Source organism: Corythoichthys intestinalis, chromosome 14, assembly GCF_030265065.1.
Source record: "Corythoichthys intestinalis isolate RoL2023-P3 chromosome 14, ASM3026506v1, whole genome shotgun sequence".
Taxonomy (NCBI): Eukaryota; Metazoa; Chordata; class Actinopteri; order Syngnathiformes; family Syngnathidae; genus Corythoichthys; species Corythoichthys intestinalis.
In genome coordinates, this window is record NC_080408.1 from 39,227,608 (window position 1) to 39,253,704 (window position 26,097).

General features: G+C 39.6%; 1 protein-coding gene across 8 annotated transcripts in view; it reads right to left on the reverse strand.

Annotated features, from left to right (window-relative positions):
- Window positions 1–25,448, reverse strand: part of dtna (dystrobrevin, alpha) — a 55,831-nt gene extending 30,383 nt beyond the window's left edge. For 2 of the 8 annotated variants that reach the window (XM_057857754.1, XM_057857758.1), the window contains exon 1: window positions 24,924–25,440. In XM_057857754.1, coding sequence (XP_057713737.1) covers window positions 24,924–24,940 — 17 coding nt within the window. In that variant the 5' untranslated portion in view covers window positions 24,941–25,440. Of the gene's footprint in view, window positions 1–24,923 lie in introns of all 8 variants that reach the window. The other 6 variants (XM_057857752.1, XM_057857753.1, XM_057857759.1 and 3 more) reach the window with 6 other exon arrangements.
- Between the last annotated feature and the right edge of the window lie 649 nt (window positions 25,449–26,097).

Genomic DNA, 26,097 nt, shown 5'->3' on the forward strand with positions numbered 1-26,097 from the left:
ATATATGCTGCCATAGCAGATTCATGGCGCATTAAGCCCCCGAACTATTTTTAATTTGTCCGTTTTACCCTGGAAACCCCATTTACAGACGTCACGCAACCGCTCGTTTCATCCCAGCCATGAAAAGAAGCTAAGTACTTATATTTATTACTCAAAATGTCTGTCATTTTTAAGCTTAGAATCATTAATTGATGTCTAATATTTAGTTTAAAATAAAAAAATAAAAAACTACTTTAAAAATGTATTCACTCGCATATTTTAAACATTTAAACAAATTACGTCACAATGAAAAAAATGATGTCTGTAAATAAGTCACGGATATCTACCTTATAATTATTGCCTAATTGTATTTTTTTTGTTACTGTCGCATTTTCCGTTATTTGAGATAATAAATAATCGATCCAAACAAGGAAAAATTGAAAGAAGAAAAAAAAAAAAGTTTAAAATGGTAAATATATGAAAAGGAAAATCTTGACCACTCCTTGATGTCTGTGATTTCTGCATTGCGACCTTTGTTATAAGACCATGTTTCACCCATAGAATCCCCCAAAAATCTGGCTGTGGCCATTCACAGCTGTGTCTTGACACTCGGTGATACAAGCTACATGGAGTTTTTGGATCGAAAAGAGCAGAACTTCAAGTCACCAGAGTGTTTTCCGCCATATATTTCAGATTTCAAGTTATTTGCTTTTTTTTGTATGCTTGTTTTATTTAAATTTCAGATTTCAATTATTTTCTCGATGATTTAATGTGATTTTTATGTATAGTTTTATTTCCTGTTTCATTCGTCTTTGTTTTTAACTTTCTTTTTGATTTAATGTGATTTTTACGAATCGTTTTATCTGTTTGTGGATCTTCATGTTATGTAAAGCACCATGAATTGCCTTGTGTTGAATTGTGCTATACAAATAAATTTGCCTTGCCTTGCCTTTGTTACTTAAAGCAGTAATGTGAAGTAATTTCATAACATGCCAAATAGGGTCACAATTAAAGTAATTAAACATTGTCCAACAAATAAAGCATGAAAAAAATAATTTATATGTTGTATATTTGACAAAATAATCGCGTTTCTGAAGTTCGAGCCTGAAAGGGGACGAACCCGGAAGTGATACGTCACACCGGGAACAGCGATGGCAGCTCCATACATACGGCCGCCATACAAAGCCCTTCAAACAATGATTCAAACAGCGATATAAGCGATAGATCGAGCGCAAGGGAGGTGATCCAAGTTTTTGAAGAGTTGGAGGAAGAAGAAGAGGTTGGAATTTTATGTTGGACCTAACATGTATTAGCCAGACGCTAATCAGGATGCAAACAATGTGCCTGGACTACCCTGACATGGAATGGATACAAGACCAATCGAGATTACAAGATTGGTAAGATATAGGCTGTTATTATTTTCATGATTTGAAGATGCAGGCATTTACACATAATTTTATGTTTTTGTCTATCTGATGACATTTAAAAAAAAATAATAATCAGACTTCATGTTCATTTTGGCAGATCCGGCACCTCTGGTGCATATAAAATAATAATATAAAAACAATGGGGGGAAAGAAGGAGATGAGTCGTTGATGGCTTTCTCCACTTTATTGTGGCAACAATCAGAAAACAAAATAATAGAGGACTGCCGCCGCATTCGACCATGAAGTTTTACTTCTCGCTGATGTCCTCCTCGCCTCCTACTACTCCAGCGTCTCTTAAACGGATCGTGCATAGTGTCTTGTTATGAGCTTTTTGTTTACAAATGTATCGAACACACGACGTGCTGACAACTTTGTTTCTTTATTAACATATGGAGCTAACAGTACAACACAGCTCGGGGCTCTCGGGAGGTATTGGCTTCTAATGGCGTGAGGAAATGTAGTTTTTTCACACAAGCGAACAGATTACAAAGCACCACTTCAGTGTTGTCCCGAGACTACATTTCCCATGATTCACTGCGTGACCTGCGCGCTCGCTGATTCGCTGCCAGACACGCTTGTTGGGGTCACCTGTCAGCGGCTCTCGTACAGTAAAACACAAACTAGTAGGCTATCAAGCGATCACCGTGAAAGAAACGCCGAACCGTACAAATGCAATGCAATGCTTGAAGCATGAATGTGGAAATACATAATACAAATACAAATAAATGTGCACAAACTCACCGGCGGTGTGTGTTTCTTACTGCAACGTGACCGTGAATTACCGCGACGCCGACCCGCTTATATGCACTTTCACACCTCTTTCCCGATTGACAGTGGATTAACCCTTTCGGACAACATCGTAGATGACGCACAATTTAAACACGTTTTTAACCTAGCGAACGTAACAACAACTATGATCGGGGATTGCCACGAGTTAACTTTCGGCTAAGGTCGCTAGCTTATACTGTTTATTCCACAACAGTTGGCAGCTCTGCTTTGACAAAGTCATCAGTCATCGATCCAAAAATAACACTTACTTTTTGGCAAATCCTTGATCATAAACAGACCGGTTAAGGAAGCAGGCATCTTCGAAGTGTTTGCAGCAGAGAACACTACTCGATGATGGCGTGAAATTCATTCACTTCGTGCGAACGAAAGATGTCCATTTACGTGCCCTGCTATCCTTTGGCCACTCATACAACTTTTCGTTTGAGTGAGAACAAAACATTGCCACACACCGCCGTGGCATCTTGCCGAGAAGCAATGCAACAAACAATACTGTTCTATGGCGGACTTCCTTCGCACTTCTAGGTGTGACGTAATTTCCGAAGATTTCCGAAGATTGCCGAAGAAAAGCATTTCCGTTGTCAAGGGCGTTGCTATGGGTTAAACAAAGAATCTGGAAGGGTTGCGTTAAAAAAAAATAACGAAAATATGCTTATAACTGTTTAGCCATTGATATTATTCAAAAACATGGTTGGCCAACCTTACTTCACATTACTACTTTAATGTAAACCAGTTGAAAGCTGATGAACTGCACTTGAATGAATGCAACTGTCTGAAATGAAATAAATTAAAAACATTAAGAAAAAACACATATATATTGCCATCAAGCACGACAGTGCTCTGCATTTTGCTTCAGATAGTCCAAGACAATTAACGACTATTCCTTAGCCCCCCAGATCTAGCAGTGTATGGAGCAGAGTAAACATAAAAATTTTTTTTAGAAAAAACAGGATTCTGGAGTGGTACACAATTCTTGGTCCTTGAGGTAAGCTTGGCAAATACAGTATGTTATTAAATAAATAAATAAAAACATTTCCTTTTGAAATATTCAAGAGTTTATTTTCAGAGTCGAGCTAAACAATCAGTACAAAAAGTGCACGGATTAGGAAAGACAAAAGCTGTTTTGTTGCATCTTCTTATTCCACTTCACTTTTTCCACCGATTTTACTATATTTCCAAATTGAATGTACAGCACACACACGCAATCCAAGTGGAGGTGAGCAAACATAACTAAGACAAGGACAAGACTTTCAAAGAAACGGGGCAGAGAGAGCAGCCAAGAGACGACTCACACCACGCCTCGCCGCACACTGTCCGAGGCAATCTAATACACCTAGTCATGTGCATTGTTGCCATGGCAGCAAACCTTTCACACACACGCACACCCTCCCCACACCCTTCACACGCCTGAACCAACACCTCCTCCTGCACACAGGCAAAGTTTGAGGAAAGTTTTTTCACTCATAAATATCGTTTATGAGATGAAGCTCAGTGGGGACGACTGATTTCTTTGGGCGAACGGCTTGAGATAATCATTCAGGCATACTATTTTATATTACTTTGACAGTAATTAGCCACATTCAGCTCACACACACATGTGGCGCAATTAAAAGAATATCAGGATTTAAAATCAGCAGGTTTCTTTTTCTTATCCCAGCCATAGCAAAAAGTGACTTGTAGGTTCTGAGCCGCGGGTGGAGTTGAAAAAGAATGTGGTAATTTGTTAGAATGGATTTACCCAGTTTAAAGAGGATTTAGACAAATTTTCAAGGTCAAATTTAAGAAGTTTAAAGATCAGCTTTCAACACTCTCAGTGCCAAGCAGCAAAGGGGAATTTTTACTTTCCAAAGTCAAATGGTTAAAAAAAGTTCAAGCCATTATTATTTTTTCTTTAAACATAAATGTACATAATGTAGTATTTTGCACGTGTTTCATTCCATTTCGCTATGGATACCACTAGCATGTCACAGTTTTGTTTATTCTTGTGTGCATTGCTGCACTTATTGCACGTTATAAACTGCTGCCAGAAGGTATTTAAGGTATTTACATTGGCACAAAAAAACATAATTTGTAGGGATTATGAGTTTTTATTAATGGTCACAGTATACCTGGCACAATTGGCAAAACACTCAATATTTTAACAACTTGGAGGTCAATGAGTATTATGCATGGGCGTAGGTTTGGTCTCAACATTGGTTCGGACAATATGACAGCATAAGGCCGAAAACACAGACAAGGCTGAAAAAGCAGCTTGTGCTCTTGTGCCCCTCAATAAAATACACTGCTGTATTTTAAGCCAAAAGAACTGTTGTGTCTGATAGAACAATATGTCTAAATGCTGCCATAGGAGATTCATGGCGATTAAGTCCCCGAACTATTTTTAATTTGTCCGTTTTACCCTGAAAACCCCTGTTTACAGACATCGCGCAACCGCTTTTGTTTCAACCCAGGCATAAAAAGAAGGTAAGTCATTCTATGTATTATTCAAAATGTCTGTCATCTTTAGCTTAGAATCATTAATTGATGTCTCATATTTCGTTAAAAAAAAAAAAAAAAAAAAAAACGACTTTAAAAAATTATTTACTTGCACTCGCATATTTTAAAGTTTTAAACAAATTAGTCACAATGAAAAAATTGGCGTCTGTAAAAAAAGTCATGGATATATCCCTCATAACTATCGCTTAATTGTATTTCTTTTCATACTGTCGCATTTTCCCCAATATTATAGATGATAATCGATCCAAACAAAGAAAAAAAATGTTTAAAAGGTTAAATATATAAAAATGAAAATCTCGATTACTCCTTGATGTCTGTGATTCCTGCATTGCGACCCTTGTTATATTACCATGTTTCACCCATAAAATCCCCCAAAAATCCAGCTGTGACCATTCACGTCTGTCTTAACACTCGATGATACATGCTATATGGAGTTTTTGGATAAAAATGAGGTAAGTACGCGATAGTATGTCGTTAAAACCATGGTGTCTTTAATTCTGCTCTCGCGTGCTCTCACCTCCAGTTAGGGTTTTGCTGTTTAAAAAAAAATTTTTTTTAATGCCCTTCAGTTCAAAATTTTTCTTCTCCCAGAAAATTGAGATTTTACACTTTCCAATGATGTATCACACATGCATATCGGACAATTTTGAAAGTTGGCCAAATTGGGGGCGTCAGAGCGGAACTTCAAGTCACCTGAGTGTTTTCTGCCTTAACCTGCATGTACACTTTTTACAGGGGATGGGACATTAATAACACGAAACAGATTGGGTGAACGGCGATCAGGGCTACATTTATCACGCATATGAACCTAATTAATTGATAGGCTAAATGAGCAAAGCAAAAATCAATCTGTATTGACTTATACAACCTTTCATATGTATTGCTTCAGGTGATACGCCGTTCCATTCAAACATTTGTTTTAAAAAACTACTAAAGAAACGTTTTGAAAACTTCTAGAATAAATGTCTAGATTTTATGAGCAAATTGAAATTGCAATATTTGGACATAATTATTTTAACATACACAATAAATAGAAACTTGTTAATAATCTCTTAACTATTCAGGAATGCAAAAATAATAAGCATTTGTCTAAAAACCACTGAACATTATCTAAATAAAGAAATTAAATATAACTGTAAAATCTTCTAAGTCAAGGAATAACAAAAAAATAAATAAAATGGAGCCTTCCTTCAGGTAAAACACTACTTCTTTTGTCCACAAGCACAGGCAAAGCCAAAATAAATAAATAAATCTCCTTTGGGCTGCTTTAAGACCACATAAATAAAACAAAAATGAAAATTAGGGAGAAGGGGGTAAACCTTGGTTCACTACATTTCTCACAATTTAATTAACATTAACAGTAAGGATGCAACAATACCCGGTTTTATATTGAACCGTTCGATACGCCCTCAATCGATATAACCCGCCAAAATATTCGATGCTAATGAAAAGCTTCCAAAATGTATTTCCGAATTTTTTTCTTGTGTACGCTCTCTAATAAGCCCGGGATGCATCGAAAACTGAGGGCTATGCCTTGAAAAACTCTGAGACAGGTCCTCCCCGCGAGCAGCCCTCCACCTCTCCTCCCCCAAACTGCGCGGCAGGCGGAGTGAAACACGCTGCATTTGTTTGTGTCAGAGGTAACAGACACGACAATCATGGCTAGCGAGGAAAGACAGAAGTTTGAGGAGGTGGCTTCAGCATCGTACAGATCCGCTGTGTGGCAGCATTTTGGGTTTGCTGATACTCTATCCCCTCTCGTACATATTTCACATAGACTGTCTTCCCGGATATTTACAATGAAGTCCGCCAAAACATTATTACCAACTTCGCTGCTATGAACAAACTCGATTTGACGACAGACAGCTGGACACCCGGGACACTGAGTGAAACTGAATGAGTGGTAAATAAAGAGCGCTGTCCTTCAAACTTGTCCTGTTTACATCGATGAATTAAAAACCACCATGACTGAATGGAAGTTAAGCAGGCCAAATCAATCCATACCAGTGACTATAGATAATGCTGCAAATATTGTTAAATCAGTATGTTACATAGATAGACTCGGACCACAAATAGGATGTTTTGCTCATGTGGTAAACTTAGCTGCTAAGAGAGCTGTAGCAATCAACATCGTGCCCCGCCTCACTTTACAAACAGTAAAGATTGTTCCCAGCACTTTTATACAAACTTTTTTCAGATCAGTAAGAAGTGAACACATAAATATTATGGGCTAAAATGCATGTTTATATGATAGCATTGTTATTTTTGCTTGTTAGCAAAAAAAAAAAAAAAAAAAAACATCGAAAAAAAGTAACACTTGTATTTTTTGTTTCAGAGCATTAAATGTATTGAATCAAATCTAAAATTGTGTCCTCTGTATCGAAAATCGTACCGAACCGTGACTGAACTGTATCGTTGCATCCCTAATTAACAGTAGAAAACACATACAGGAGGACACTTCTCTCTAAGCAGCTTCCTACTCAATTTTTGCAGTGTAGCAAATTCACACAGTTTAATGTTATGCTAACTCTGATGCAAGTTGGACTTTCAGTAGCAAAATTAGTGTTGTGTTCCCCGCCTTCACTACATTGACGTCTTTTTACATTACTTACAGTGGCTGCTGTTGCTGATGCAGCTGCTGGCCGAAAAAAAAAATTCTAATATCCCTCCTTTTTGAAGGGGGCGGAGGAGGCATCATGTTGTCTTTAATCTGTTAGGGCTGTGTGGGTGGGTGTGTGTGTGCGTGTCTGTGTGGCAGGAGGGGTCAAGTCATCAGCCAATCAAACATGCGTTTGAGGGGGAAAAAATGGACCGTCACATTCAGTAAGTGAAAAGGCAGAAATGTAAGTCTGAACATATTGACAATAATTCACTTAATAATTAATTATTAATAATTATTAATAATGGTAAGGTCTATTCTATCCTTGTCCTATTCTATCCTGGACAAAAGTATTGGCACCCCTACAATTCTGTCAGATAATGCTCAATTTCTCCCAGAAAATAATTGCAATTACAAATGTTTTGGTATTAATACTTTCATTTATTTTGCTTGCAATGAAAAAAGACAAAAGAGGATGGGGGAAAAAATCGTGTTCAATTTACATAAAACTAAAAAAACGGGCCCCCTTTGAAAAATCATGTGATACTTCTCTAATTTGTGTAATTAACAGTACCTGTTACTTACCTGTGGCAGATAACAGGTTGTGGCAATAACTAAAATCACACTTACAGCCAGTTAAAATGGATTAAAGTTGACTCAACCTGTCCTGTGTCCTTGTGTGTACCACATTGAGCATGGAGAAAAGAAAGAAGACCAAAGAACTGTCTGAGGACTTGAGAAGCAAAATTGTGAGGAAACATGGGCAATCTCAAGGCTACAAGTCCATCTCCAAAGACCTGAATGTTCCTGTGTCTACCGTGCGCAGTGTCATCAATAAGTGTAAAGCCCATTGCACTGTGATTAACCTCCCTAGATGTGGATGGAAAAGAAAACTTGACGAGAGATTTCAACGAAATATTGTGCGGATGGCGGATAAAGAACCTCGACTAACATCCAAACAAATTCAAGCTGTCCTGCAGTCCAAGGGTACAACAGTGTCAACCCGTACTATCCGTCGGCATCTGGATGAAAAGGGACTGTGGTAGGATACCCAGGAAGACCCCACTTCTGACCAGGAGACATAAAAAAGCCAGGCTGGAGTTTGCCAAAACTTACCTGAGAAACCCAAAAATGTTTTGGAAGAATGTTCTCTGGTCAGATGAGACAAAAGTAGAGCTTTTTGGGGAAAGGCATCACCATAGAGTTCACAGAGGGAAAAAAAAACAAGGCCTTCAAAGAAAAAAAAACACGGCCCCCACAGTCAAACATGGCGGAGGTTCCCGGATATTTTGGGGTTGATTTGTTGCCTCTGGCACTGGACCGCTTGACCGTGTGCATGGCATTATGAAGTCTGAAGACGACCAGCAAATTTTGCAGCATAATGTAGGGCCCAGTTTGAGAAAGCTGGGTCTCCCTCAGAGGTCATGGGTCTTCCAGCAGGACAATGAGAGAAAGCACTGGAGACTTGTAAAGTGGCCAGCAATGAGTCCAGACCTGAATCCCATAGAACACCTGTGGAGAGATCTGCCAGTTTGGAGAAGGCACCCTTCAAATATCAGAGACCTGGAGCAGTTGGCCAAAGAAGAATGGTCTAAAATTTCAGAAACTCATTGATGGATAGCGGAAGTGGTTGTTCGCAGTTATTTTGTCTAAAGGTAATGCTACCAAGTATTGGTCTGAGGGTACTTTTGTCCGGCCCATTTTTGGGCGTTTTGCGTAAAATGATAATGATTTTTTCCCCCTCTTTTGTGTTTTTTCATTGCAGGTAAAATAAAGGACAATATTACTACCAAAGCATTTGTAATTGCAATCATTTTCTGGGCGAAATTGAGCATCATCGGACAGAATTGCAGGGGTGCCAATACTTTTGGCCAGCACTGTATGGGAAGACAATCTACATTACCTATACAACTGAACTCATTATACAATTAAAATAAGGTTGCTTAAATGGTGGGGACAATTTGAGCATCCTGAAAAGTTGGTAGTGTTGTGTCCCCACCGTCCCTATGCAAACCTACGCCCTTGGTATTATGTGATCATGTTTGGAAACTTTGAGGTTCCAGAGTATTGTGAAATGTATTTTTTAATGTTAATATAATATGCTATTATGCAAACAAACTGAAGTGCATTGCAAACCTTCAAAAGGCAAAATAAAAATTCAGCCTTCATGAGAACCTCGCTTTTCGTTTACCAAGCATTCACTGCAGAGGCTAACACATTCCCAAGATTATTCATTAACTTGTGGTGAAGGCTTCGACACAAGGTGCCAGACTGCTCATCTAGAGCTTTTGAGAAGTGGATGGGCTAGTATTTACAGCAGGGGTGTCCAAACTTTTTGCATAGGGGGCCAGATCTGGTGCGGTAAAAATGAGGGGGGCCGACCTTGGCTGACGTCCTTTACGTAGAACAATATACTTGGGCAAATTTTAGCAAGCCATTCAGTGTGTCACATTTGCTTTATTATTTTTTAAATTGAATAATTTCAACAATCTTACAACTAGCCTTTGTGGCGTTCCCTTTCGACTCCCGGGCTCTTGCGAAATACTGCTGCTGTGATATTAAACTAGCTTCAAGTTGCTTCAATTTCTCGCTGCGAATCTTCCCTGTAATCTTGCCGTACATGTCAGCGTGTCTTGTTTGGTAATACTGGCTAACATTGAAATCTTTAAAAACAGCGACTGTCTCTTTGCAAATGAGGCAGACACAGTTGTTGCGTATTTTAGTGAATAACTAGTCCAATTTCCCCCTATTCTCGAAGCGTCGGCCATCACAGTCAACTTTCTTTTTTTTTGTTGATTGTCCCCATATTAGAAAATGGAAGTAATGGGTCACACGGGGTAATGTTTCTTAGCCCTTCAATACCTGCAACATGAAGCAATTATCAGAGAATCCCAAAATTTGAAAAATAAGGTCCTAATGAAACCATTTTTTTCAAATTTGTAATAAGTCAAAATGAATATGTGTAATAAGCGCTCTAATATCTATAACCCATGCTAAATCATGTTTTTTTTTTCTCATAGAACCTGCAAATGCATGTGTTGACTTGTATCCATCGTTTTTTTTTTTTTTTTTTTTTTTTCCCAAAAAGAAATGTCAAAATTCTAAATTAGTCTCAAAATCATGAAATTTTAGGTGTATCAAATATGATACATTTGGCAATAAAGGGTTAAAGTGCTGCTGCCTTTTAGTGGGTAAATGAGGAGCAGCATTTCGTGTGTAAGCTACTTCATATGCTGGTTGCAGTACTTCTGACCAATTTATTAATTCTGTGTGCGGGCCAGACGTTATTGATTTTATGACAGAGGCTGGGGGCCGGATGAAATTTGACCAGGGGCCGCATTTGGCCCCAGGGCCGGACTTTGGACATGTCTGATTTACAGGGTCCCCCCAGGATTGATAAATCTAAATTCAAGACTTTTAAGACCTTTTTTAATGCCATTTCAACTGAAAATTAATACTTTTCTTGGACCCATTATTTAGATCATAATGAATCATATTAAATAAATAAAGCACTGAACATCAAATTTAACCTCAATTACTAAGTGTGTTTAACCAAAGAATGCACATATATTGAAGATACAATTAAAACACATTTAAAGTAACATTATAAAGTCTGTCAGAATTTTTTTAAACACACACACGCACACAATAATTATGGACAAAAAGAGGAGGAGGACATAAACTGCAACCTAAAGTATCTGGATGTAACTTGAGCCCCTATCACATACTCCAAAACAACGGGAATATCGCGGGACTTAACCGTGCAGCAGTTGTGTGTGAAAACAATTTCCAGTGTCGACTACAGTGTGCGTGAAAGCAGGCGTTAAATTCCCGGGTCACAGCAGATGGCTGATGACTTAAATATAGCGGCGGCCGATGTAACTTCCTCCCTCTTCGCAGTAAGAGGAAAAGCGGTAAACAAACATCACAATTATAAACATAGCAAGCTGGAAACAGCTAAATTAAACTGAAAACATGACCAAAATTAAAATGTCAATTATTACGTCGGGCCGGGGCAGGGTTCTTTCTCGCAATTTTTTTGAAATAACAATATATTAACGATGTATGAATGATAAACTAAGGAATACTTGTTATAAAATAAATAATTTGGATTTAAAAAAAAAAAAGAAGGCACTATATGGTCATTGCAGAGCCAGAGCGTGCCTATAAGCCCTTTTTAATCTTCCCCTCTGCAAGTCCGCAAGACCACATCTGTTTATTTATATTTAACAAACTTTTCCAGCGTTATTTCGTTGTGTAAATAATCTATAATGATCATAAAAATATGTAGTCTATTTAAACATTAAGAAAATGTCCGTTTTTTTTCTGCCAACTGAGAATTCGTTATAGAAGACAAGCTTCTATGCAGATATCGTCACAAATGTTATCACACAAAACGCGTGTCGGGCTTTAATACCCGCGGACCAGTTCGGGTCGGGTTGGACTTTTTAGGCCCGATTTTACCTCTAAATGTCTTCATGAGCTTAAATTGGTTGCAGTTACGAAGTCGGGAATGCTCCCTTCAGAAAAAAAAAAACACGATTTGAGGAACATTATGTTTAACAAACTTTTTCAGCGTTATTTCAAAATGCATGTGCAAATAAATGCATTTATAATGGTCATAAAAATATGTAGACTATTTAAACATTAAGAAAATGTGCGTTTTTTTTCCCTGCCAACTGAAAATTCGTTACAAAAGACAGTTAAGACATTGGGAACGCTCCCTCTGGAACAAAACGCAATATGACCAACATTGTGACAGCCGATGCCGACCAAAAATGACGTAATATCCGAAACAGATCACCAATGGACTCATTTGAAGTATATGAATGGTGGTCTGTTTTGGTGTTCAGAATCCACAATACTTCTGCCTGCAGGGTTTTCGTTCCACCGACAAACGGACGCATTCCCGATGCAGAGGTGGATGGATTCCCCGTTTTGCCGGTTGTGGTGGTTTGGCACGCACGAGTTGCATTTCGATTTGTAGTGCAGTGCATCGTAAAAATTCTATGTGTCATCTTCGTTATGGATTTAAAAAAACAAAACAAAACTAGGCCTGCAAGCAGGACTGAACGGGCCCTCGCAATCTAGCGCAACTCGGACGTCATGCAACTCGGACTGTGTGCAGGTCAGGGTGGTGGCAGATCCTCCTCTCTAATCATCTCATTAGAACCTAACAAGCTCGAAAGTCGCCTCTTTACATTCCCACACCCAAGAGATAAAAACCCCTATTGGAGAGAGTACTACAAAAAAGGAGCCACTACTGAGCTGTGCAGCCAAGCCCTTATTCAAAACCAAATTAATCTTCTAACTGGGCCAATTCGACCAAGTGTGCCAACTATTGTGGCTCTATAAGCTCCCTGAGTCTCTGAAAAAAAAATATTTCCTTTAAATGGCGAACAAAGGGTCGTCACGGCAACAGACAGAGACACGTGGACATGGGCCGTAAAAAAGTATTTTAATAGGTCTTGAAACTACAATGACCAACATGAAAAGAACTGGACATGTTTTGGAAAAACGAGTGACTTTCTATCGCCACTAGTTGGCGCTGTAGGGTTGATGCAAATGACCCCTACAAGGCCCTTCAGGGTATGACTCTCAACAAGCACGGGAAGTTTGGCGCAGATATCTTGTATATCTGCCGAGTTATGACTGTTCAAAGTTTTTGGAGAGAAAAATTGTTGACAGTCATTTTCACTTTCCTGTTTGGACCCCTCCGCTTCAACGAAACTTCAATATTTTTCATCAGGCACCTGAAGACAGGTCTTAAGGTTTCCCTTATGCAGGTTTGAGGTAGATTGATTTTTTCCCTTTAGAGGAGGAGTGTGTCCCGTAAAAAAGGGCATTTCCTGTTCCCACTAGGAGGCGCCAGGCACAAATGGTAAATTTTCAATCCAGTCCTGCTCAGGCTGGTATACCTCACACACATGCCAGATTTAAAATAGATTGAACGTTGTATGAGGGAGTTATCAGTCATTTTCCGAATTCGGTGTTTTGGCGAAAAAATGGAAGAATTTGGCGCCCCGCCCAGGTCAGGCCCGTGAATGAAAACACACCATTTTTATAACTTAAGATTTCATATGCCTCATGAACAGTCTCGCCAATTTTGAGAATGATCAAACTAATTCCCTAGGTGCCAAGGTGTAAAATGTGCACACTGTAAATCGATAAAAAGTTCACATTCAATCCAAAATACCCGATTTCCTGTAGGATTTGGAATGTGTGTGCAAGAGACTTTTTGGAGCAGTTTTGCACAAAGTTTTGACTCTCCAAATTTCATCACTCTATGTTAGAAAAACCTAAATGGAGAGGCCTTTTTGAAAATTTCAAGGGGGCGCCACTGAGCCATTTTGTTAAATTGTTTCGTAACGTTGCAAGATTATCGAACGTTATCCAAAGCCGCATGTATGTGCAAATTTTGGTGAGTTTTTATGCATATTCAAGCCTCCAAATGTAAACTCTTACTGTGAACCCATGAAAATTTCACATTCGATCCAAAATACCCGATTTCCTGTTGGATTTGGAATATGGGTGCAAGAGACTTTTTGGAGCAGTTTTGCATAATGTATCTACTCCCCAAATTTCCTTGCTCTATGTTGAAAAAACCCAATAGGAAAGGCCTTTTTTAAAACTTCTTTCTGTCGCCACTAGTTGGCACTGTAGAGTTGATGCAAATGACCCCTACAAGAACCTTCAGGGTATGACTCTCAACAAACACGGAAAGTTTGGCGCAGATATGTTGCATATCTGCCGAGTTATGACTGTTCAAAATTTTTGGCGAGACAAATTGTTGACGGTCATTTTCACTTCCAGTTTGGACCTCTCCGCTTCAACGAAACCTCAATATTTTTCATCAGGGACCTGAACACATGTCTTGAGGCTCCCCTGAAACAGGTTTGAGGTCAATAGATTTTTTTCCCTTGGAGGAGGAGCCTGTCTCGTAAAGAAGGCCATTTCCTGTTCCCACTAGGGGGCGCCAGGCCTAATGGGTAATATTTCAATGCAGTCGTGTTCAGGCTGGGATATCTCATATACATGCTAGAAATGAAAAAGATTGAACGTTGTATCACGGAGTTTTTAATCATTTTCTGAATTTGGTATTTTGCCCAAAAATGGCCGACTTTGGGACCACGCCCAGGTCAGACCCTTGAGTGAAAACTCACCATTTTCAAAACTTAAGATCTCATATGTCTCCTGAATAGTCTGACCAATTTTGAAGACGATCCAACTATTTTCTTCAGCGACAAGGTCTCAAATGTAAATCGATAAAATTTCACATTTGATCCAAAATTTCCGGCTTCCTGTTGGGTTTGGAATATGGGTGCAAGAGACTTTTTGGAGCAGTTTTGCACAATGTATCGACTCGCCAAATTTCATCGTTCTACGTTGAAAAAACCTAATAGGAAAGGCCTTTTTGAAAATTTCAAGGGGGCGCCACTGAGCCATTTTGTTAAATTTTTTTGTAGATTATCAAAATTTACGTAAAGTTGCATGTATGTGCAAATTTTGGTGAGTTTTCGTGCATGTTCAGGCCTCCAAATGTAAACTCCAACTGTGAACCGATAAAAATTTCACATTTGATCCAAAATATCCGATTTCCTGTTGGATTTGGAATATGGGTGCAAGAGGCTTTTTTGAACAGTTAGGCATAAGGTATCTACTCCCCAAATTTCATTGCTCTACGTTGAAAACCTGAGAGGAGAGGCCTTTTTGAAAATTTTAAGGGTAAAGGGGGCGCCACTGAGCCATTTTTTGACATTTTTTCAAAACGACACAAGATTATCGAAATTTACGCAAAGCCGCACGTATGTGCAAATTTTGGTGACTTTTCGTGCATGTTCAGGCCTCCAAATTGGCCATTTTCATTTGCCCTGAAAAAAGAAGAAGAATAATAATAATAACTAGGCCTGCAAGCAGGACTGAACGGGCCCTCGCAATCTAGCGCAACTCGGACGTCACGCAACTCGGACTGTGTGCAGGTCAGGGTGGTGGCAGATGCTCCTCTCTAATCATCTCATTAGAACCTAACATGCTCGAAAGTCGCCTATTTACATTCCCACACCCAAGAGATAAAAACCCCTATTGGAGAGAGTACTACAAAAAAGGAGCCACTACTGAGCTGTGCAGCCAAGCCCTTATTCAAAACCAAAATTAATCTTCTAACTGGGCCAATTCGACGAAGTGTGCCAAATATTGTGGCTATATAAGCTGCCTGAGTCTTTGAAAAAAAATATTTCCTTTAAATGGCGAATAAAGGGTCATCACGGCAACAGACAGAGACACGTGGACATGGGCCGTAAATAAGTATTACAATAGGTCTTCAAATTACAATGACCAACCTGAAAAGAACTGGACATGTATTGGAAAAACAAGTGACTTTCTATTGCCACTAGTTGGCGCTGTAGGGTTGATGCAAATGATCTCTATAAGGCCCTTCAGGGTATGACTCTCAACAAGCACGGGAAGTTTGGCGCAGATATGTTGTATATCTGCCGAGTTATGACTGTTCAAAGTTTTTGGAGAGAAAAATTGTTGACAGTCATTTTCACTTTCCTGTTTGGACCCCTCCGCTTCAACGAAACTTCAATATTTTTCATCAGGCACCTGAAGACAGGTCTTAAGCCTTCCCTTATGCAGGTTTGAGGTCAACAGATTTTTTTTCCTTGGAGGAGGAACCTGTCTCGTAAAAAAAGGCATTTCCTGTTCTCACTAGGGGGCGCTAGGCCTAATGGGTAATATTTCAATGCACTCATGTTAAGGGTGGGATGTCGCACATACATGCCAGATATGAAAAAGATTGAACGTTGTGTGAAGGAACTATTAGTCATTTACTGAATTTGTCATTTTGCCGAAAAAATGGCCGACTTTGGCACCCCGCCCAGGTCAGGCCCGTGAATGAAAACACACCATTTTGATAACTTAAGATTTCATATGCCTCATGAACAGTCTCGCCAATTTTGAGAATGATCAAACTAATTCCCTAGGTGCCAAGGTGTAAAATGTGCACACTGTAAATCGATAAAAATTTCACATTCAATCCAAAATACCCGATTTCCTGTTGGGTTTGGAATATGCATGCAAGAGACTTTTTGGAGCAGTTTTGTACAAGGTATCGACTCTCCGAATTTCATCCCTCTACGTTGAAAAAACCTAAATGGAGAGGCCTTTTTGAAAATTTCAAGGGGGCGCCACTGAGCCATTTTGTTACATGTTTTCGTAATGTTGCAAGATTATTGAACGTTATGCAAAGCCACATGTATGTCCAAATTTTTGTGAGTTTTCGTGCATGTTCAAGCCTCCAAATGTAAACTCCTACTGTGAACCGATAAAAATTTCACATTCGATCCAAAATACCCGATTTCCTGTTGGATTTGGAATACGGGTGCAAGAGACTTTTTGGAGCAGTTTTGCACAAGGTATCGACTCCCCAAATTTCATCACTCTCTGTTAAAAAAACCTAATAGGAAACGCCTTTTTGAAAAATTCAAGGGGGCGCCACTGAGGCATTTTGCTACATTTTTTCGTAACATTGCAAGATTATCGAACGTTATCTAAAGCCGCATGTATGTGCAAATTTTTACGAGTTTTTGTGCATATTCAAGCCTCCAAATGTAAACTCCTACTGTGAACCCATGAAAATTTCACATTCGATCCAAAATACCCGATTTCCTGTTGGATTTGGAATATGGGTGCAAGAGACTTTTTGGAGCAGTTTTGCATAAGGTATCTACTCCCCAAATTTCCTTGCTCTATGTTGAAAAAACCCAATAGGAAAGGCCTTTTTTAAAACTTCTTTCTGTCGCCACTAGTTGGCACTGTAGAGTTGATGCAAATGACCCCTACAAGAACCTTCAGGGTATGACTCTCAACAAACACGGGAAGTTTGGCGCAGATATGTTGTATATCTGCCGAGTTATGACTGTTCAAAGTTTTTTGCGTGACAAATTGTTGACGTTCATTTTCACTTTCCTGTTTGGACCCCTCCGCCTCAACGAAACCTCAATATTTTTCATCAGGCACCTGAACACAGGTCTTAAGGCTCCCCTGATGCAGGTTTGAGGTCAACAGATTTTTTTCCCTTGGAGGAGGAACCTGTCTCGTAAAAAAAGGCATTTCCTGTTCTCACTAGGGGGCGCTAGACCTAATGGGTAATATTTCAATGCACTCGTGTTAAGGGTGGGATACCACACATACATGCCAAATATGAAAAAGATTGAACGTTGTGTCAAGGAACTATAAGTCATTTACTGAATTTGTCATTTTGCCGAAAAAATGGTCGACTTTGGCACCACGCCCAGGTCAGACCCGTGAATGAAAACGCACCATTTTCAAAACTTAAGATTTCATATGTCTCCTGAACAGTCTCACCAATTTTGAAGATGATCCAACAAACTCCTTCGGCGAAAAGGTCTCAAATGTGCACCCTGTAAATCGATAAAAATTTCATATTTGATCCAAAATAACCGATTTCCTGTTGGGTTTGGAATATGCGTGTAAATGCTTTTTTGGAGCGGTTTTGGACAAGGTATAGACCCCCCAAATTTCATTGCTCTACGCTGACAGACCCTAATGTTATAGGCCAATTTTAAAATTTCAAGGGGGCGCCACTGAGCCATTTTGTTATATTTTTTTGCAACGTTGCAAAATTATCGAAATTTACAATTTTCCGGACGTATGTGCAAATTTTGGTGACTTTTCGTGCATGTTCAGGCCTCCAAATTGGCCGTTTTCATTTGCCCTGAAAAATAAAAAAAAAAAAAAAAAAAATAATCCTTTGCAAAACAATAGGGCCTTCGCACGCTTAGTGCTCGGGCCCTAATAATAATAACTAGGCCTGCAAGCAGGACTAAACGGGCCCTCGCAATCTAGCGCAACTCGGACGTCACGCAACTCGGACTGTGTGCAGGTCAGGCTGGTGGCAGATCCTCATCTCTAATTATCTCATTAGAACCTAACATGCTCGAAAGTCGCCTATTTACATTCCCACACCCAAGAGATAAAAACCCCTATTGGAGAGAGTACTACAAAAAAGGAGCCACTACTGAGCTGTGCAGCCAAGCCCTTATTCAAAACCCAAAATTAATCTTCTAACTCGGCCAATTCGACCAAGTGTGCCAAATACTGTGGCTCTATAAGCTGCCTGAGTCTCTGAAAAAAAATATTTCCTTTAAATGGCGAACAAAGGGTCGTCACGGCAACAGACAGAGACACGTGGACATGGGCCGTAAATAAGTATTTTAATAGGTCTTGAAACTACAATGACCAACCTGAAAAGAACTGAACATGTATTGGAAAAACGAGTGACTTTCTATTGCCACTAGTTGGCGCTGTAGGTTTGATGCAAATGACCCCTACAAGGCCCTTCAGGGTATGACTCTCAACAAGCACGGGAAGTTTGCCGCAGATATGTTGTATATCTGCCGAGTTATGACTGTTCAAAATTTTTGGAGAGAAAAATTATTGACAGTCATTTTCACTTTCCTGTTTGGACCCCTCCGCTTCAACGAAACTTCAATATTTTTCATCAGGCACCTGAAGACAGGTCTTAAGGCTTCCCTTATGCAGGTTTGAGGTCGATTAATTTTTTCCCTTGGAGGAGGAGTGTGTCACCGTAAAAAAGGGCATTTCCTGTTCCCACTAGGAGGCGCCAGGCACAAATGGTAAATTTTCAATCCAGTCGTGCTCAGGCTGGTATACCTCACACACATGGCAGATTTAAAATAGATTGAACGTTGTATGAGGGAGTTATCAGTCATTTTCCGAATTCGGTGTTTTGGCGAAAAAATGGCCGACTTTGGCACCCCGCCCAGGTCAGGCCCGTGAATGAAAACACACCATTTTGATAACTTAAGATTTCATATGCCTCATGAACAGTCTCGCCAATTTTGAGAATGATCAAACTAATTCCCTAGGTGCCAAGGTGTAAAATGTGCACACTGTAAATCGATAAAAAATTCACATTCAATCCAAAATACCCGATTTCCTGTTGGGTTTGGAATACGCATGCAAGAGACTTTTTGGAGCAGTTTTGTACAAGGTATTGACTCTCCGAATTTCATCCATCTACGTTGAAAAAACCTAAATGGAGAGGCCTTTTTGAAAATTTCAAGGGGGCGCCACTGAGCCATTTTGTTACATTTTTTCGTAACGTTGCAAGATTATTGAACGTTATGCAAAGCCGCATGTATGTCGAAATTTTTGTGAGTTTTCGTGCATGTTCAAGCCTCCAAATGTAAACGCCTACTGTTAACCGATAAAAATTTCACATTTGATCCAAAATACCCGATTTCCTGTTGGATTTGGAAAATGGGTGCAAGAGACTTTTTGGAGCAGTTTTGCACAAGGTATCAACTCCCCAAATTTCCTCACTCTATGTCTGAAAAACCCAATAGGAAAGGCCTTTTTTAAAACTTCTTTCTGTCGCCACTAGTTGGCACTGTAGAGTTGATGCAAATGACCCCTACACGAACCTTCAGGGTATGACTCTCAACAAACACGGGAAGTTTGGCGCAGATATGTTGTATATCTGCCGAGTTATGACTGTTCAAAGTTTTTGGCGAGACAAATTGTTGACGGTCATTTTCACTTCCAGTTTGTACCTCTCCGCTTCTACAAAACCTCAATATTTTTCATTAGGCACCTGAACACATGTCTTGAGGCTCCCCTGAAACAGGTTTGAGGTCAACAGATTTTTTTCCCTTGGAGGAGGAGCCTGTCTCGTAAAGAAGGCCATTTCCTGTTCCCACTAGGGGGCGCCAGGCCTAATGGGTAATATTTCAATGCAGTCGTGTTCAGGCTAGGATATCTCATATACATGCTAGAAATGAAAAAGATTGAACGTTGTATCACGGAGTTTTTAATCATTTTCTGAATTTGGTGTTTTGCCCAAAAATGGCCAACTTTGGGACTACGCCCAGGCCAGACCCTTGGATGAAAACTCACCATTTTGAAAACTTAAGATCTCATATGTCTCCTGTATAGTCTGACCAATTTTGAAGACGATCCAACTATTTTCTTCAGCGACAAGGTCTCAAATGTAAATCGATAAAATTTCGCATTTGATCCAAAATTTCCGACTTCCTGTTGGATTTGGAATATAGGTGCAAGAGACTTTTTGGAGCAGTTTTACGCAATGTATCGACTCACCAAATTTCATCATTCTACGTTGAAAAAACCTAATAGGAAAGGCCTTTTTGAAAATTTCAAGGGGGCGCCACTGAGCGATTTTGTTAAATTTTTTTGTAGATTATCAAAATTTACGCAAAGTTGCATGTATGTGCAAATTTTGGTGAGTTTTCGTGCATGTTCAGGCCTCCAAACGTAAACTCCAACTGTGAACCGAAAAAATTTCACATTTGATCCAAAATATCCGATTTCCTGTCGGATTTGGAATATGGGTGCAAGAGGCTTTTTTGAACAGTTAGGCATAAGGTATCTACTCCCCAAATTTCATCGCTCTACGTTGAAAACCTGAGAGGAGAGGCCTTTTTGAAAATTTTAAGGGTCAAGGGGGCGCCACTGAGCCATTTTAAAAAATTTTTTCAAAACGACGCAAGATTATCAAATTTTACGCGAATCTGCACGTATGTGCAAATTTTGGTGACTTTTCGTGCATGTTCAGGCCTCCAAATTGGCCATTTTCATTTGCCATGAAGAAAGAAGAATAATAATAATAATAATAATAATAACTAGGCCTGCAAGCAGGACTGAACGGGCCCTCGCAATCTAGCGCAACTCGGACGTCACGCAACTCGGACTGTGTGCAGGTCAGGGTGGTGGGAGATCCTCCTCTCTAATCATCTCATTAGAACCTAACATGCTCGAAAGTCGCCTATTTACATTCCCACACCCAAGAGATAAAAACCCCTATTGGAGAGAGTACTACAAAAAAGGAGCCACTACTGAGCTGTGCAGCCAAGCCCTTATTCAAAACCAAAATTAATCTTCTAACTGGGCCAATTCGACCAAGTGTGCCAACTATTGTGGCTCTATAACCTCCCTGAGTCTCTGAAAAAAAATATTTCCTTTAAATGGCGAACAAAGGGTCGTCACGGCAACAGACAGAGACACGTGGACATGGGCCGTAAAAAAGTATTTTAATAGGTCTTGAAACTACAATGACCAACATGAAAAGAACTGGACATGTTTTGGAAAAACGAGTGACTTTCTATCGCCACTAGTTGGCGCTGTAGGGTTGATGCAAATGACCCCTACAAGGCCCTTCAGGGTATGACTCTCAACAAGCACGGGAAGTTTGGCGCAGATATCTTGTATATCTGCCGAGTTATGACTGTTCAAAGTTTTTGGAGAGAAAAATTGTTGACAGTCATTTTCACTTTCCTGTTTGGACCCCTCCGCTTCAACGAAACTTCAATATTTTTCATCAGGCACCTGAAGACAGGTCTTAAGGTTTCCCTTATGCAGGTTTGAGGTAGATTGATTTTTTCCCTTTAGAGGAGGAGTGTGTCCCGTAAAAAAGGGCATTTCCTGTTCCCACTAGGAGGCGCCAGGCACAAATGGTAAATTTTCAATCCAGTCCTGCTCAGGCTGGTATACCTCACACACATGGCAGATTTAAAATAGATTGAAGGTTGTATGAGGGAGTTATCAGTCATTTTCCGAATTCGGTGTTTTGGCGAAAAAATGGCCGACTTTGGCCGCCCGCCCAGGTCAGGCCCGTGAATGAAAACACACCATTTTTATAACTTAAGATTTCATATGCCTCATGAACAGTCTCACCAATTTTGAGAATGATCAAACTAATTCCCTAGGTGCCAAGGTGTAAAATGTGCACACTGTAAATCGATAAAAAGTTCACATTCAATCCAAAATACCCGATTTCCTGTAGGATTTGGAATGTGTGTGCAAGAGACTTTTTGGAGCAGTTTTGCACAAAGTTTTGACTCTCCAAATTTCATCACTCTATGTTAGAAAAACCTAAATGGAGAGGCCTTTTTGAAAATTTCAAGGGGGCGCCACTGAGCCATTTTGTTACATGTTTTCGTAACGTTGCAAGATTATTGAACGTTATGCAAAGCCGCATGTATGTCGAAATTTTTGTGAGTTTTCGTGCATGTTCAAGCCTCCAAATGTAAACTCCTACTGTAACCCGATAAAAATTTCACATTTGATCCAAAATACCCGATTTCCTGTTGGATTTGGAATACGGGTGCAAGAGACTTTTTGGAGCAGTTTTGCATAAGGTATCTACTCCCCAAATTTCCTCGCTCTATGTTGAAAAAACCCAATAGGAAAGGCCTTTTTTAAAACTTCTTTCTGTCGCCACTAGTTGGCACTGTAGAGTTGATGCAAATGACCCCTACAAGAACCTTCAGGGTATGACTCTCAACAAACACGGAAAGTTTGGCGCAGATATGTTGCATATCTGCCGAGTTATGACTGTTCAAAGTTTTTGGCGAGACAAATTGTTGACGGTCATTTTCACTTCCAGTTTGGACCTCTCCGCTTCAACGAAACCTAAATATTTTTCATCAGGCACCTGAACACATGTCTTGAGGCTCCCCTGAAACAGGTTTGAGGTCAATAGATTTTTTTCCCTTGGAGGAGGATCCTCTCTCGTAAAGAATGCCATTTCCTGTTCCCACTAGGGGGCGCCAGGCCTAATGAGTAATATTTCAATGCAGTCGTGTTCAGGCTGGGATATCTCATATACATGCTAGAAATGAAAAAGATTGAACGTTGTATCACGGAGTTTTTAATCATTTTCTGAATTTGGTATTTTGCCTAAAAATGGCCAACTTTGGGACTACGCCCAGGCCAGACCCTTGGATGAAAACTCACCATTTTGAAAACTTAAGATCTCATATGTCTCCTGAATAGTCTGACCAATTTTGAAGACGATCCAACTATTTTCTTCAGCGACAAGGTCTCAAATGTAAATCAATAAAATTTCGCATTTGATCCAAAATTTCCGACTTCCTGTTGGATTTGGAATATAGGTGCAAGAGACTTTTTGGAGCAGTTTTACACAATGTATCGACTCACCAAATTTCATCATTCTACGTTGAAAAAACCTAATAGGACAGGCCTTTTTGAAAATTTCAAGGGGGCGCCACTGAGCCTTTTTGTTAATTTTTTTCAAAGATTATCAAAATTTACGCAAAGTTGAACATATGTGCACATTTTGGTGAGTTTTCGTGCATGTTCAGGCCTCCAAATGTGAACTCCAACTGTGAACCGAAAAAATTTCAGATTCGATCCAAAATAACCGATTTCCTGTTGGATTTGGAATATGGGTGCAAGAGGCTTTTTTGAGCAGTTAGGCATAAGGTATCTACTCCCCAAATTTCATTGCTCTACGTTGAAAACCTGAGAGGAGAGGCCTTTTTGAAAATTTTAAGGGTCAAGGGGGCGCCACTGAGCCATTTTTTGACATTTTTTCAAAACGACGCAAGATTATCGAAATTTACGCGAATCTGCACGTATGTGCAAATTTTGGTGACTTTTCGTGCATGTTCAGGCCTCCAAATTGGCCATTTTCATTTGCCATGAAGAAAGAAGAATAATAATAATAATAATAATAATAATAATAATCCTTTGCATTACAATAGGGCCTTCGCACGCCTAGTGCTCGGGCCCTAATAATCCTTTGCATTACAATAGGGCCTTCGCACGCCTAGTGCTCGGGCCCTAATAATAATAATAATAATAATAATCCTTTGCAAAACAATAGGGCCTTCGCACGCTGAGTGCTCGGGCCCTAACAAAACAAAAAAAAACGTCGTCACGGATATAATTTAGGTTGCACAGAGATGTTCTTGAAAATTAAGACCACGGTGAAAAAATTCCAGCCTTACAACAGCTAATTTAATACTTTTAATACCTTTAGTAATGGAAAACTATATTCAATGCTTTTTTAATAATTTTAATAACCCGCGGGTACCCTGTATTTAGAATCATGTTCAAGGTCACTAAAACATGTCCTGTGCTAATTCTCAAGTAGGATGTAAAGACTGCCTCACGTTGCCTATATTCATCCATTCATCCATCCATTTTTTTTAAACAGCTTATCCTCGTAAAGGTCAGGGGTGCGCTGGAATATTTCCTATCTGACTGCCTATCTGAGACACAGTGTTTATCTCGGAAGAGTTGCCAGCCCATCGTAGAGCACAAACAAGCATTGACACTAACATTCATACTTATGAGAGGTACAGAAATTCCACACAAGGACTGAGAGAACATGCAAACTCCACACAGAAGGCTAAGCTTAGATTCCAAACCTCTGGAGTGTGAGGCAGAAGTGCTAACCATTCAGAACTGTTTTGAATATCATGAGCATAATTCTCAGACAAGACTCTGCAGGTATGTAGTGCTTGATTTTTGTGAGGCTATAGTTTATGTGCTTCTAGATGCGTACACATTGAGGCCACCTCAAGCAGCCAGTAGCCCAATGTCAAACTCCAAGACTGCACAATTCATCATTTCTCCTGTGGGTGAATATAAATGCAAACATATGCAATTTGAAAAGATTAACAACGATAGCAGTGCCCACACGTCACGCCCAGGCCATGTGACCTTCGCCAGACTGTTTTCATTCTGGGAAATAACAGAGATTGATATAATCTAACGCATGAGTAGATATTAAAGTAGTCAAAACAAATCATAGTGCACTGTACCTCTCATAAAACACCATGCTGTGACTCCTTCCGCTTGCCTTGCCTTGACTTATTACTAAGTCCTGACAGAAAGAACCACACACAAGGCCAAATCACTAAGGAGGAAACATTACGACTAAAGAGCTGGACTGTTGGACCGAAGATACGTCTGAAATTAGAACATGTCTCGGACGCGGCCTGTGCTGCCTCTATCTTTAACTATCAAATGAGAAGGCTCCACATTCTTGTGCAGCTTTACTGGCGCTCCAGTTGCAAGACCCTAAACCTCGTTCCTGGCATGTGCCCAACACACATTACTCTCTCCCACTCCCCAACCTCAACCCACTTCTTTCTCTGTGCTACTGTCACTTTGGCAGCATTGGAAAATAAATGCCCTTAAAAGAGAAAACCATGGCATACATACCATTAACTACAGACAGCCTCGGGTATAAATCCTGCCAAGAGGCACAGCAAGGAACGTGGAGTGATTTTTTTTTTTTTTTTACTTGGGCAAAAATTAGACAACAGTTTACACCAAATTATTGATGGGTCATTGGAGGATATTTTCTGTACACCCGACCATTTAATCCATGCACAATATAAACAAACGAGCACTTGTTGAGTCAACTACAGTGGTCCTGAGATAAATGCAAACTATTTCTGTACAGAGGCTTCTAATAAAATACTCTAAAAAAGCTTTTGAGCAACCCCTAAAATCTTTCTAACGCACAACTTACATATATAACAGGTAGGGAGAGAATAAAATGATTTAAAACAGATTTTAAGACATTATTTTATGTACTCCGTGTAAATGATTGTGTCTCTCTGTCAAGAAACCCTTTTAAGCCATTTCAAGCAAGAGAAAGAAAGTGAGTCACATGAGTCAGCAGAAATGACATCAACAAGCTTTCAACTTCTATTTTTCACATTTATAGTTTTTCAATATAGTCTTTAGCTATACAGTACAGTGAGGAAAATAAGTATTTGAACACCCTGCAATTTTGCAAGTTGTCCCACTTAGAAATGATGAGCGGGTTTGATATTTTCATGGTAGGTGCTTGACCGCTGTTAGAGACAATTAAAAAAAAGTCCAAAAAATCATAGTGTATGATTTTTTTTTTAAACAATGTGTATTATACTGCTGCAAATAAGTATTTGAACACCTGAGAAAATCAATGTCAATATTTGGTACAGT